Consider the following 15,005-nt stretch of genomic DNA (forward strand, 5'->3'; position numbering starts at 1 on the left):
ACATGGATACAGCCTAACTCCAGAATGCTAATGAATTTCTTGTTCCAGAAATCGCGACTATATAACCATTGGGTGTGTGATATTTTGACACAATTGCACTAATCACCAACATAGTGCGATTATTCATTTCATTATTGTAATCATGCTGTATTCTTGATATCTTCAGGTGAGTTATTGCAACGAATGCCCTAAGTTCGTGGAATAAATGCAGAATTGGTATTAAATGTTTGATCAGTTTGTGGTTTTTGCAAAGAGGAGTGGCAACGAATGTGTTCTTCATGTTAGAAGACACCGAATGGTACACCCACCAGTTTTCCATGGGTGTGCATGTCTGTGTGACTACATTCAGTCGAAAACTAATCCAAGGATTTAAAATATTGGAATTGAAATATAAATCACATTACATACATGTTCTAAGTAAATTTCCTTTGCCAGATCTCTTATTTCATACTAAGTACAATTTCCCTTTAAATTAAAAAAGAAAGCTTTAAAGAAAGGAAAACAACACTGATGGTGTCAAATACCAAGCGATGGGGAAAGGCACTCACTTTAATCTTTCTAAGCAATAATCTGCGTACAACTGCTAGACAACTGGTTGCTAAGCGACTAGGACATTTTTACCTCCTCGCTTTGTATCGGCGCGACTCGGCAGAATCGTAGAAGTTCAGGGCAGGAAGATTTGAAATAAGTCGCGATTTCTTGCTTTCGAGTCAAAATCTTTTTCAGGACTTAATGAACACTCAGGGCTGGAAATGGATTCTAATGGCATTCACAAGGTTATTTCAGGTCATTAATGAAGCTGATGTGCTTTCAAATGAAATGGGTTTAACTCTTTAAGCAATGAGGGCAATGTCAGTTGCAGAGGTTACTACGTCATTACAAATTGCTCCAAATCCGTTGCAAAAATCACGCAAATCGTCCTTTGTGGTCACTTCATGATAACCAGGCCATGGTTCTTAATGATACCATTTGCCATTGTAACTTTTAGAGGTCCGTGTCAACCACTACAGTCGCCTCATTAGTGGTTGCCCCTTGCACGACTCAGGCCAGTGATGTTTAATTCTTTGTTTCCAAAAACTTGACCAGAATGTGCTTCCTGGTGTGCAATCAATACTTTGTTGTCATCACTTGACTGCATAATGCGTGCTATATGGTATTGCAGTCTGTATTGTTGTCTGATTGTATTTTGAGAAGTCTCAAACGTAGTGTCTTGGGACATCCAACAGAGAATTGCTTCATATTCCCGTTCTTCTCCTCCCTAATGATTCCTATACACAGCCTTTCTCTCCTAATGGCGTCTGCTGGCCATTTGGTTTGCTTCGTATGGCGGGTCGTGTTGAAAGTGTGCTGCCATCGCATCACCTATTTCCCAGTTACGCCCATAAACCAAGTCCTGCGAGGGCAGTTCTCATGATTACGCCTTCCTCACACTATATCTTACTTATTTCTAGGGTGATATCAGCACCGGCCAGTGTAGATCGAATCGTCCTGTTGGTCTCATCACTAACCGTCTTTTTTCAAGTGTCTTTTGGACATAGTTGTGCAGAAGATCTGTGTCTGATGCTGACAGAAAGTATAGTCTTATTCAATTCTGAGATAGTTAAAATGTATTGTCACACTGCAACCTAGGTATATAGCCTAGCGGAGATGAAGTTACATACCACTTACATGGCTTTAACTTGGCCGATTGTGATTGGCTTCGATTTTCCAGATTATGTTTGCCCTTCATTGTGTCGTACAGGTTTTCGTCATTAGTCTGTCCAGCACAGATGTTTCATTGATCAGACAGTAAATTGGAAGTTTATCTGGGAAATATGTGGTACATTTTCACAGGACTAGGACACAACATATGGTTTACCTGACACACTTTAGCCATTGTTCTGTCATCAGCTCTTGACCGGAGGGCAATTTTCCAGATAGGTTTTTCTCACATTGAGGAAGTTTTTTCATCGGTTTGATATGTTCTGGATTAGATATTCCCAACATTGTCTACCATTTTCATCATTGGCTGAGGCGTGTGGATACTTCTGTGAGCAACATGTATGTTGCTAGTTGTGATAAATGGTGATATCTTTTTTATTTTCGGCTGACTAGATCTCTACTGGGTCTACTTGCATGGTGCCAGCAGCTTTCTCTATATTAAATAATTGATCGCTGTGATATAAAACACTTACAATTATATCATGTCTCGCTCAGAATAACACACAGCTGTGCATATTCAGGACTATATGGTGACCAAGCTGCCACGTTTTCAAGGGTGTAAACTCCTGACCTGGCTCAACATATGATGTGATCTCTCCCGCCCTTCAAGTCAGCTTTGTAAGACCAGCTCCGATAAAAATCCCTGGTTTCTGCTTTGTTGTGTAGATGTACATATTGGTGAGAATAATGATCAGGTGATGTTGAACATGTGCAACAATAGTATATCCCGACGTATGGCTTCCTGTATTTCGGAGCGCCGACAGAATTGACGTGGACTTGACAGTTTGGATAATTTCAGGAAGGTCGATGATCCCGCCTTTCAAAGTGCCGCTTCCTGTGGAAAATTGTAGCAATTGGATTTCCACTTGGTTTTCAAACAGGCATCATGTATTGTGGAATCATATTTCATTTCTAGGCGGTGGTTGTCAGTTGGTGTACGCCAAGAAATAATTGAAAAAAACTATATATGCCTACAGTGAAATATTTCTACAAAATTTCACCATGAGTAGATTCTGATCAGTGTTGGAATATTTCTGTGCTCCAAGGATTATATTATACCCGCACGTCCTGAGGGAGTGGATGCTGCGGTTAGGTCATATCCAGTGCTGACTTGCAGGTATCCTGCCAACCGCTATTTCTCATCATTAATTTCCATCCGACTCACAAATGACGATTTGGCAAAGCTTCCTGCCCATTCCGACGGCCCATTAACTGTCATCAGTAACGACCAGTTTGACTGTAGATGGTAGTAATACGGATGTATTGTATTCAATATTGTTTCCGGCCTAATTTATTTATCATCGTCGTAAGGGGTCCTGAAGGAGATTAATTTTATGGACTCCACATACTGTGGTGAATATTGCGTCAGTGTATTTCACAGCCATGGCCCTTCGGAGGCAGATGTCACTCGTGGATCGTAGGACTCGACGTCACAGCATCCATGAGGTAGGCCACTTTTGCTTGAAATGTTGTCAGTGTTATACAGTGTTCTCAAATTCCTTATTTAAGACTATGCCAAAAATGCAATTTCTCATAACCGTGATCTGTATAGCCACAAATATTTCCCTGTTTAAAGTATCTCCGTCATATCCTTCTAGCCTCCACACAAAATAATTCCAATCAATGCCTCATCGGAAATTCCTGTCGGAACCTCAATAAGATCTTCTATCGAATTCATCCTACGGCCATTCAAACTTGAGGTCACAGACTTTTCCAATTCCGCATTTTCTATAACTCACTTAATTTCTCCTTCTGTGATTCTGTAATGTCCCGAGGCTATTCGGTGATTGGCGCAGTTCTCTGAATCTTTCTCCAAGTGCCTGCGGTGGATTTTCTGAGAGTAGATTATAACCAGAAATGATATGATATCAATATGTATAGCCTTGAGTCGACGACAAAGGATTCCTCTGACAAACATCTCTTCAGCAATGTTTCGGAGTAATCGAAAAGAAGCAAGATCACCCTGAAGAGTCAGTTTGCAAGCTTGCTGATTCCAACTTGCCGAGTTCCTTGCTGGGTCCTTGGAGAGGGGAAAGTTTTTCAAAAGTGTTGGACGTTTCTTTAGGCTGTAATAAAAGGAATTGTATCTCTTTCTCTCTGGTGGTTGCCTGTCGTTACACAGTCTCTCATGATTGATGGCGTTATTGATCAGTTGAGAAGCCTACTCACCGAGGCCTAGTTGTCTCTCTTCTAAGCTAGGTCTTGGTGACTAGGCTCATTATAAACCCAATCAAACACTTGGTGAATCACAGAACCGTGGTCATTGTTCTCTTTGCTTGTAGTCCCAGCTGTGGCTAATGACCGTAACATGAGCTGGGGGAAATTGCAAGGCAGACTGGTGCTGATGAGCAAGACAGCCTGCCCTACAGCGCGTCATCTGAGACAACTATTATCCCTCCGCTCAATCTTGGTCAATCTCAGTCAATCTTGCGCAAATCAAAAAGATCAAAAATATGTTTTTCGTTCTGATTTTGGTCATTTGATCATGGTTTTGCAACTCTTCCATGACGGAAAAGCTACCCAGGCCGCCTGAGCTTAAGTCACATTCTTTCTTTGCCAACTTATACTTTATAGCACTATGTTGAGTAATCTCAGTGGCTCATCGCAAACCCTTGCCCACACCTCGGAGCTTTACCAATGATAATATCGGGATACGCTGCACAACGATTTTGGACCGATATCAGGCGTAAGCTAATCCCCTCTGAGTCGCCTTCAGCTAATCCCAGAGCTTTGTCAGTCACAGCAGCGATTTATTTGATGTGGCCGACTTCTTACCAGAGGCTGTGGAGGTGAAATCTCTTGCTCTGTTTACTTTTATGAGTAATTTTAGTTCATGGTGGCCAGCCAGGCAGGCCACACCAGTTATTCAGGATGGCGGGCCTGTGGCAAATGAAGATATTTCTCCAATGTGAAAAAAGATTTTTCCGTATTACCCACCAACCAGTACCAAAAGTCATCAGTGGAGACCCCAAACCCCTCCGCCTTATCTGCCCTTGAATGTTTTGAAATTTCGATTTGGTTATTGTTTTAAAACATCGCTTTTGGGATTGTCGCCTTCTTACTGGTAGAGCTCTAGAGACCAGATGATTTAGGGCCCTGCGGCCTACCATTCTGTCTGTGTCTCAATCTATTGCATTAGGCAGCCGTCTAGGTTGGCTTGGTGCGCCTGGAGTGATGTGAAATGCGTGTATTCTGCTTCTCATCAATGCTAATGAGGACTGTCTTGTCAGGGTACCACCGAGATGCCTGTGAGACATTCTCTCATCAGTCCAGTATGTGACAAATGTAAACATGAGGGAAATTATCCATTTATGATATATATCCCCCCCCCCCCCCCTGAGCGTTGGAACTGTCTAGCTGAGTCTATTTCTCATCCAGATACAGTTTGATGTTTGTCTAGCTCCATGCCGTTGCCTTAACCACCGACTTTCACATTTGTAGGAAGCTCTGGGGAGCTTTACATCACCCAGCTCAGATAAGCCATGAGTGCTTTCACACTCGCTTTGATAGTGTGTAGAGTTTTTGCTCCACTGAAAAGGGTATTTTGGCTCCATTTTGGAAAAATTATTCAAATTAGATGTTTGTGTAATTCGTCTAAAACATTGCAATATATTGACGGGGGAAGGGGGAGATTTCCAGTACCTTTGGGCCAATGCATATTTTAAGGATGGCTTTGTTACAATTCAATCATCCTTTTTGGGAGGCTTTTTGGTTCGTGCACAAAGTTTCCTGAGTAGATTACAGGTTTTCAGATTGTGTTTTTACCCAGGACAGCAGAAATACGAGTTTATTAATTAGAACGACAAAAAGATTTTATTGGCACCAATGACATTCCCGTACGTTTGGGTTATGCATATTAAAGATCCTGTCCTATATGATGGACTAGCATCATGAAAAAAGAATGTGAAACAAGCAACTGGTGGCGCTTGACATCTCTATGGAAACCAGTTTATTTGATTTGAGCACAATATGAAATTACATGGTAACTTAATACTAGGTAAAGAAAGAGCGTATAGTGGCCTCCGGGGTACAATCAGCGAGACGATTGTTTTAGTTATGACAGTCATCATTCTTATTCAATATGTCTCTTGATCTCTATAATTCACTTTGTTATTTTTCATGCTGGAATCATTTGATAATTTAATTTACTATCAGGATTACAGGTTAGGGTCTTTCTATAGTAATTTAGTTAGTACCAAGGCATCTTGTTCCTGTTGATGGTGTAGATTTGTTCTGAGACCATTGTGGTCTACCATGATGTGTCCCAAGACCATTGTGGGTTAAGTCCAATGGCCAGCTGTAAACCACGAACTTTTCCCACCTTATGAAAAGCCAGAGGTGCTGGCTTAAGAGATGAAAAACACATATCTTGGTCACCGATGATTAAATCATGTCTTTTTCGAAGCAGCTGGGCAAATACAGGGATTGGTCTTTTACAGAATCCTGTATGAGAAAGATTGGCAGCTAGATCCCGCATTCTGGAAAAACGGTTGCTGCATCGTCGTCTTGATTTAGCCTCACATCGAATAGGAAATGGATGAGTTTGCTTCTCAAACAAACTGGTAATTGAGTTGAGTTTAATCGTGCCTGTTCATATTTGCATTGCTAATACAGGATACAGGTTATCATCCAAAGGGGTCTGATATCATAGGATGAACAGGGCTGGGCCTCGCTTTTAAATATGATGCGCGTTGAATGGTCTCTAAGTGTTGATGCTATTTTTTGCATGCCTCTGCATCATACTTTGGTGGGATGGTGATACCCGACTTGGTGACGACTAACAAAACTGTTTCATTATCAAAATCTCTGACAACCTTCTTCCCCAATTTGCTTCCAGGACAAGTGCCTCGCTTTGCTCAGGCAAATCCGCAAAAAAATGGTGTTCGGAGTACACTCGTTAAAGAGGCGAGACTCAGTGCCCAAGCTTGTAGAGGTATACATAGACATTCATAGAAGTATGCCATGGTTGTGACACTGATTCCTTCTGTACAGTTTTTTTCACGGAATTGATTTGTTTGAAATATTATCACAAAACTGTCTGATTCCTATACACCGTTGATCAACATGAACAGCAACGTGGTGAAAAAAAGTCCTATTTGTTCAGTTTTCTCTACCAAAATCAATCAAGCTGGCACAGTTTGTCTTCTATTATACCTTAATTGTAGCATGGTTTTCAGTGTGAAATGCATAAGCCTTGTTTTGGCTGCTGTAGTTAAGATATGGACAGAATCAAAACAAATTGAAACTGTCCGGAGCTCACATTCTCCCCCTAATCCACCTGTATTGTGTGCTTAATCCTCACCTTCTCACCTTCCCCCAGAGATGACCATGGTCAACCAACAGATCAATTAAAAGTGGGATGTTGAAAAGATCATGCCGTCATTTAGGATATCTGAAATCCATGGCATATGTATCTGAATTCCATCGTAGTCTTATCGGAGACCGCCAGATAGTAACATTATTACGTTGTGTCTGCAAATTACCCTAGTTAGGCAGCTGCTTCTGTTGGAAAATGTTTAACGCTAATTCTGCATGCGTGGTTGTGGGATACATATCAAATCCGTCTGGTGGGTCTTTATTTGATAGGTTGCTCAGCGTGGTGCCTACTGCTATAACACGGCCGTGGTGGACATCAGACACAACGTGACAGAATAAGCTTAGTTTGGCAAATTGCGCATGATCAAAGCTTTACTCTAATTAAAGGATGACATCCCTAAATGTGCACACAGCCTCTTCGGTTACATGCTGGCTGAGACTTTATTCTCGTTGTGACCCAAACCTTCTCATGTAAAGAATGGATTGCGTGCCATTAGCAACCCTCTCAAACCTCTTATGACTGACTATACAGGGGCTCATGACTTGCCGATTGCATGATGGGGGAGGATGTTTGCCACCAAAGGGTTTTAACCCAGATGTTAATTCAAATACAACTTTACCTCTTTCAGGACAACATGAAATTGCAGTTGTTGCAATGATATGTCTCAAACTCATAGCTAATTCGTTCACCCTTCTTTGTATTTGCAGTGTTCAACAACGAGTTATGAATCGGCAATAATCAGTGAAGCACATGGCCTCATTAATGACATGCTGGCTGACCCTAATCTTCCTCCGCATGTCGTGAGTGGACTGCGCGCCATTAGCAACCTTCTCAAACCACAGGAGAATCACATGCCCCACAATAAACCTAAGATCAGCCCTCTCGTTTCACTGGCGGAGTCCTCCAACTATGGCTCGGATACTGAAGACCTGCCCTACACTGGGGAGAGGCCATCTTCGTTACCCAAGGTAGGTGTATTTCAGAACACACTTCTTTACTCGGATTGTTTTGTTTGTTGGAATACTCCCTTGAGAATAACAACTCAAGTGCAGAGGGAATGCTGATGAAGAACAGAAAAAAGGCTCTCTTGCAGGATAATATTCTCTGATCATATCCACTTTGCTTTCTTCCAGCGTCTACGTCGCAGTCTTCCACCCAGCTTACTGCGCAGAATGTCAACAAGTACTTGGACCACAACAACCTCGGCTACAGGAATGCCCACCTTGGAGCCAGAGCCATGCCGCCAACGTAGTGCCAGTGTTCGTCTGTCTCGAGATGCCCAACCAGGAACAAGCCCTGTGACGAGCCGTAGCAATAGCCCCTCACCAAATTCCCCTACAACAGTCTGCTTAACGATACCAAAATCTCGATCATTTTCCATAGCGACAGCTGGGACGTTAGCACCGCCTCCTAAACGCTCCACCAGAGAGCGTAACAAAAGTCTTTTCGCGCCTGGGCAAGGTCCAGCAGCAGAACCGATAACAACTGCTAGTCCGAGCCAACATGATACAAAACCTGTTTCTCCGTTAGTTGCGGGAGATTCACAGCAACAGGAAGAGACACTGACTCTGAAAGACCAGGATTCTGTCCAAGGGTCAAGTGTGAAGCAACGTCTTACTGTGACATCGGACTATGAGAGTAGTGATTCCCCAAGTGATCATAGTGATAACATAACGAATACAGAGGAAGGTGGTTCTCATCGGAAAGAGGTGCCAGGGACTGAGATTAAACCTGATGAAGCGCCTCGGCCTCAGGTGACATTTAAGGTAAGAGTTGATAAAGGGGGTGGTGCAGTAATATCTAATGCTTGTAGTTATATACCAAGTTTATCACACATCTTGATGTTACATAGGTTGAGTTCCTTGGCACCCTTGTCAAGGCCAATACCATCACCTGTTCACCTGTAATTGCCTATGTCATGTTCACCAATATATTGGTCTATGAAGTGAAACGCAAGTCATCTGCTGCAAACGGTTTAAACTTACTCCAGGTTCTCTTGGCTTGCTTCCTTGAATAAGCTTGGGGCTGTTCTGTAATATAGCATACATGAAACATTTGCTTTTGTAAATGTTATATCGGCTCTGGTATAATGCTGTTAACGCGAGCATTCGCACAATAGGCTGCTATGACGTTATAAGCTCTGGGGTATTTTTTGAGCCGGCAAAGTTAATCAGTTCTTTTGCCTAATCTGCATCATGGGTTATTTATGTACATAGTATATGATTCATTAGCGCTTAAGATGCAAATGCTGTCTGCAAGACACTGAGAAATGCGTCACCTGATAAATTATTTAAGCATTTCAGAAATGTCAGGAAAAGTGTTAACTTGGGAATTCTATGGTTGTCTTGGTATAAAAAACTTTGGAGGTTCAGGCGGCTGACCTTAAAGTTGTCTATTTTTGGTTGCTAATCAGTATTTCTCCAGGTTCATATATTGCAACGGGGAGCTGTTGTGGGTTTTCATGCTAGTATTGACAGTACTTCATCAAAGTATCAATGCATTATTGTTCGACTTTGGTAGAGCATCGTTAGGTGAGAAATGAATGACCTACAAGTTTTAGCCAAGTTACAATGCTGAATCTTTGCCTTACAGTTACATTCCTTGACCAGCGTGTCGGCGTCCTTGAATGGTCTATCAAACCCTTTCAATATTTAGCTAAAATGCTTTTGGTGATTGAACTGGATATCTATACTTATATACTAACCATTAGTTCATTTTTGACCCATCCACTCTACTTTTCAGGAGGAAAGAAAAGTGATTGAAGAAGCGTGTTCAGTGCCAGTGATTCGACACGACCACGATTCAAACTTTAAAAATAGCGTCGGGACTTTGGGTGCATTAAGTGTGGATTTATCCAATATAGACAAATATGAGCATTTATATATTTCCAAACTCAATCAGTGGGATTATCCTATATTTGACTTTTCTAACGATGCTCAGGATACTTGTTTGTCAAAAGTAAGTGAGATTTTTCCCTTTTTGTGTACTGCAAATGATGATCATTGTTCATGAACAAAAATTCACCCATATCCTTGGTTCAAAACCAGATGTCTGTTGATATTCACCGTGTCAAATTCTCACAAAATATGTTAGTTCTGATGCTGTCATATGAATTGCAAGTGTTTAAGATAATCTTCTTATTTTGTTACAGCTAGCCTATAAATTGTTTTCCGAAGTAGGATTTTTCGACACATTCCGTATACCTCTGCCAGAATTTCTCAACTACTTCCATGCATTGGAATTAGGCTATCGAGAAAAGCCATGTGAGTATGCAATAAATCATGTCATTGGGTGTTAAACATTTGCTGGTGATGATCCATTGGCTTCCCAACGCATTCCTTGTAGTTCCAGACATGGTACTGAAACCTTCCCAATAGAAATCAGCACCAGTGAATCAGTTACATTTTTCTGTCCATAGTCTTTCCTGACAAGTTCAAACATATGTTGATTTTGTTTGTGGATAGACTTTGGCCTGTCTGACATCAAGTGATCGATTCCTTCTTCATCATGGTGTGTCCGTTAGGACAATGATCTTTACACCCTATTCCTCAAAGTAAAATAATTGTGAACATTTCTTGGTTTTATTCAAAATGTGTTTTTTCTTTTGCTTAGATCACAATCGGTTGCATGCCACAGATGTGTTACACGGGGTGTACTACCTCACAACTCAGGCCATCCCAGGGTTCCAGCAGGTCAACCCCGAGGGAGATGGGTTCAACAAGCAGGGCTCATCTAGTGAATCAGGTAAGGTGTATTGATGATGGCCTCGGTTTAAACACTTCATTGGGGCGACATGCTTTTGCAGTTCAGTGGGTCTTGCACTTCAGTTTGGCAACTGAAAACAAGGTGATTTCATAATGCCATGATGGCAGGAAGTAAATATGTCATGTTTGTAGGGAGGGGGAGGGGACTGCAGATGAACTTGAGTTCAAATGCACTTTGTCCAAGTCTGTCTTCTTGGAATTTCTTTGAATAGCATCAAATTTCCTTCCTCCACATCGGACATCCTTCATCCTCTGTCATGGGAAGATGAGGATGTATAATAGAGACTATATCCTATCATCTTGTAGCTATTAGTGTCCCTAATTGAAATACCTCTATCGATCATCCGCGATGATTCCCTCATTAATGTGATTGATGAGGGAGAGAGGATTGGTACCCTATCGTTCCATGGTAGGGACAGTCTCAACACTACCTTGAAGCCAATCAGGTGAAATTTATATGCCCCCGATCTCTGAAAGGCAAGGGACATAATGTTTTTGCCCTGGCTGTCTGTCGGCCGGCTCTTAACCACTGATTTACCAGTGTAGCATGTGAAATCTAATGCCGCCATTTCCTCTTTCAGATTCAGAAACAGAACGACCGAACTTAAATCACAGACGGAGTTTCATTGCTGAGGACACATACGGGATCATGGGCGGGAACTTCCCGCCATTGGAGTTGATGGCGTTATATACTGCTGCTGCCATGCATGACTACGATCATCCTGGTCGGACAAATGCTTTCTTGGTAGCAACGCATGCATCACAAGTAAGTCGCACTTCCTGCAATTCCTATAACCTTTGTAAGAGCTGACGCCATCTTTCTCAACCAAACAGGGCCAACAACTGTTAATTGGTCAGCCTCGCCTGCTAATTTGGCACTTTATGATCAGGCCTGTCGATTTCCTAATGATAGACTTGAGGCAGGTATTATAGATGGCACCACCGTACAGGAATGGCTCCAAAATCTCATCCACTGACAATGTCCCAATCTTCTTTTCAGAGTTCTAACACTACTCGACGATGCCACTAGAAACACTCATTGATTGGCTAAAGTGGCTAAGTCCAGCTTTCTTTGATTTTCCACAGGATTGTTGATTGTCGTAGCGCCCCTCTGGCAGAGGTTGTAAATATCCTTTCTCTACTTTCAGGCTGTTTTGTACAACGATCGATCAGTATTAGAGAATCACCATGCAGCGGCCGCGTGGCACCTCCTATTGTCAGACAAGAGATTTAACTTCCTACAACACCTAGAGAAGGCTGAGTTCAAACGATTCCGCTTCCTGGTTATTGAATCAATACTCGCTACAGACTTAAAACGACACTTTGAGATTTTAGCAGAATTTAATGCAAAGGTTTGTAAGATTTAGTTTGCCCAGTTTTTTTCTGGGTCGATTCATGGAAGTTACTCTGGCTAGGAAGGGTAGCCTGTTATCTCAAGTTCATTGTGGGTGGGAATTTCTGTGAAGGGCCACATCTCCAGAGTACAGGCTTTACTTGTTTCTTGAAGAGAGGAGAAGACTGTGGCTGGAAAGGCTGGGCCTGCAGCTGCATGAGTCCAGATGCAGGTCTAATGGTCACTGGTTATGTGGCATCCACACTGATGTTTGCCATGAAATTGTCATCGACTGTACCAGGTCAAGTGATGCACAAATGTGCTGATGCTGGCAGAGAATAGTGAAAGTGCCAGACTTTGGCGACAGACTTCAAGTTGCATTTTATCTTACAGTATCCAGAGAAAAAATCATGTTCATGTGAGGTAAATAGTTTTCAAAATGGTGTAATGGTGCCATTCTGCAGAATTGTCAAGGTTCTGGTTGGTTAGTAGACCTACAAATGGAAAGTTGTTAAACTTGCTGGTGGATGGCGCTGGAGTGCTGTGATCACCTTGTCCAAATATTCAAAAGATTTATTTTGACATTGAATATGTAAATCAGTAAAAAACCATCACCTTTGTACCCTTTGAAGGTACTTATTGATGCTTTCCTTCATTTAACCTATCACAGATTTTCTTACTCCAGCACCATCTAACTTTACACGTTAAAGAACATTGCATTTGTTGAGCTGAAAATAGCTACAAACACTTGTCAATTCTGTGGTTTCTCCTTCATGTATGAGTCAGATGTTTCCAACTTCATCTTTTTGGAATGTTGAAACAAGAAATTTTTGTCACTGCAATCAACAAAAATGCTTGTTTGCGGTGGTATCGTGCCTGGGACAAGAGCAGGTGATTGCACCAACCTGTCACGTCTTGGTATCAAAGGTACCTTTGTATGTTTTCTGGAGAAGTTCTTCTTTTAGAAAACCTAGCAAATGGCATGCCGGCCTCTAATGGACCAGTCTGTTTATTTGACAGTTTTTTCATCCACAATCAATCCAACACCATGCATGGCTTTTAGTATGGCACATTGCATCCACATTCTTATGCCTTGGAGTCAATAAAAATCCACTATCGCCCAAAGCAGATAGTTGTATATATGTTTTTATCAGGCTGTGGCATCTGCATGGGGACCTCATTTTTTGAACAGACGCTTTTAAAAATAATGGAATATATCAATTCATCATCATTGCAAAGAATGTCTGAAATGGCGATATGAGGTTGTTCTTCTGTTTCTTGCAAACTTGACTTTAAAATCAAAGATTTATACTTGTCATTATCAAGAGTTCTTCCTTCATCATTACCAGAAGCATGTGACGTATTTTGGGAAAAATCCTGTTCGAAATATCTGAATTACCGGTAGGTTTCTATTCTTTCAGACGAATGACAATGATGCGCCTGGTGTTGATTGGACGGTAGAGAGTGACCGTATTCTAGTCTCACAAGTCGTGATCAAACTCGCCGATATCAACGGCCCAGCAAAGTCAAAGGATCTTCATGTCTCGTGGACTTACAGAATAACAGAGGAGTTTTATGAGCAGGTGCAATACTTTTATTTAATCCTACAGATTATATTTCTCTGTATACAGTACCCTGGATCTTTGCCAGAATCAAATTTTGGGTCCATTGCAATTTCAGTTAATCAGGCATTAATAACTTTAACTGACATATCTTTATTCTCGTAGGGTGACGAGGAGGCTAAGCTTGGGATGCCTATCTCCCCATACATGGACAGAAAGAATCCCCAACTCGCCAAACTCCAAATGTCCTTCATCAACCACTTGGTGGCACCACTAGTCAATGCATGTTCGTCTGCTGGACTCCTGCCTGGGCAGTGGATCGAGGATGATGGGACTGACAATGATGGTAAGTAGAAATCAGTGGCAGTTCAAAAGACCCCAACTATTGAGAAACATTAGAAGCTTGTGATGAAATCTTTCTCGGGCCAAAGACTGAGTCACTGGGCCATGAAACCCAATTGGTGCCTGAAGTAGCAGGCAAAAGTCTCAATGAACATACAAGACTTCCACCTTAGGCCTTCTTAAAAATCGTGTATGTTATCTTTGTTGCTTTCTTGCAGTTCATTCAGGAAGTGACGGGAATAACACAGACAACACGGAGGATGAGGAAACAGGTTCAGGTACGGGTTACTCTCATTCAAGTCATGTTATTGCGTGTTCGATTTGATTACACATGCTGTTGGTCCATACAGTTGATGACAGCTGATAAACTTCGCCGGTTACTTGAGAGCAACTTCACCTAAGCTTACTTCTGAAAGAACACAAAACAGGCAGCTTCATTTTCACTTTCACAGCACACAAAAATAGACTTGTTTCCATGGTTGGAAATGAACACCTAAACACTGTTCTGTCATCTTCATTTCAGACACAAACTCAGTACCAGAAAACAATCACCTGACATTACCCAAGCCGCGGAAGAAGTTAAAGAAGATTGCATGTACGTTAACGAAGAATCTGAAGGATAACCTGGATATGTGGACTCAGACAGTGAAGGAGGAGAGTCAGGAAGAGGCAGCTAAAGAGGTGGGTAGACATCGTTATTGTTACAGAGATCAAGTAGAGGGGAAATGACCTATTTAGGTTGGGAACAAAGTCAGTGTCCTTATGCATGTTATGGGAGAGAGTGTCCTGCTGGTAGAGTTGTCCACTACAGGAGGTTTACTAATATGTGACCCGTTCCAGCAAAACCAGTCGCATGTCGCTCTGAGCTTGGCAGGTTGAAACGGACTGTTTGTTCATTTCACTATTGTAAGCCTTTTGTGAAATCTGATGACATCAATTTCTTCTATTATCTCCTGGTGTCATCTAGGCTCATCTTATGTGCGACA

General features: G+C 41.8%; 1 protein-coding gene across 4 annotated transcripts in view; it reads left to right on the forward strand.

Moving 5' to 3' along the window:
• Nucleotides 1-15,005, forward strand: part of LOC135487544 (cGMP-inhibited 3',5'-cyclic phosphodiesterase 3A-like) — a 55,622-nt gene that overhangs the window by 36,402 nt on the left and 4,215 nt on the right. For 2 of the 4 annotated variants that reach the window (XM_064771325.1, XM_064771328.1), the window contains exons 2-13: nt 7,726-7,986; nt 8,152-8,784; nt 9,761-9,976; nt 10,170-10,281; nt 10,631-10,762; nt 11,364-11,548; nt 11,931-12,134; nt 12,509-12,538; nt 13,537-13,698; nt 13,843-14,023; nt 14,238-14,297; nt 14,543-14,700. In XM_064771325.1, coding sequence (XP_064627395.1) covers nt 7,726-7,986; nt 8,152-8,784; nt 9,761-9,976; nt 10,170-10,281; nt 10,631-10,762; nt 11,364-11,548; nt 11,931-12,134; nt 12,509-12,538; nt 13,537-13,698; nt 13,843-14,023; nt 14,238-14,297; nt 14,543-14,700 — 2,334 coding nt within the window. Of the gene's footprint in view, nt 1-2,993; nt 3,148-7,725; nt 7,987-8,151; nt 8,785-9,760; nt 9,977-10,169; nt 10,282-10,630; nt 10,763-11,363; nt 11,549-11,930; nt 12,135-12,508; nt 12,539-13,536; nt 13,699-13,842; nt 14,024-14,237; nt 14,298-14,542; nt 14,701-15,005 lie in introns of those variants that run through there. The other 2 variants (XM_064771327.1, XM_064771326.1) reach the window with 2 other exon arrangements.

The sequence above is a fragment of the Lineus longissimus genome, chromosome 5 (assembly GCF_910592395.1).
Source record: "Lineus longissimus chromosome 5, tnLinLong1.2, whole genome shotgun sequence".
NCBI lineage: Eukaryota > Metazoa > Nemertea > Pilidiophora > Heteronemertea > Lineidae > Lineus > Lineus longissimus.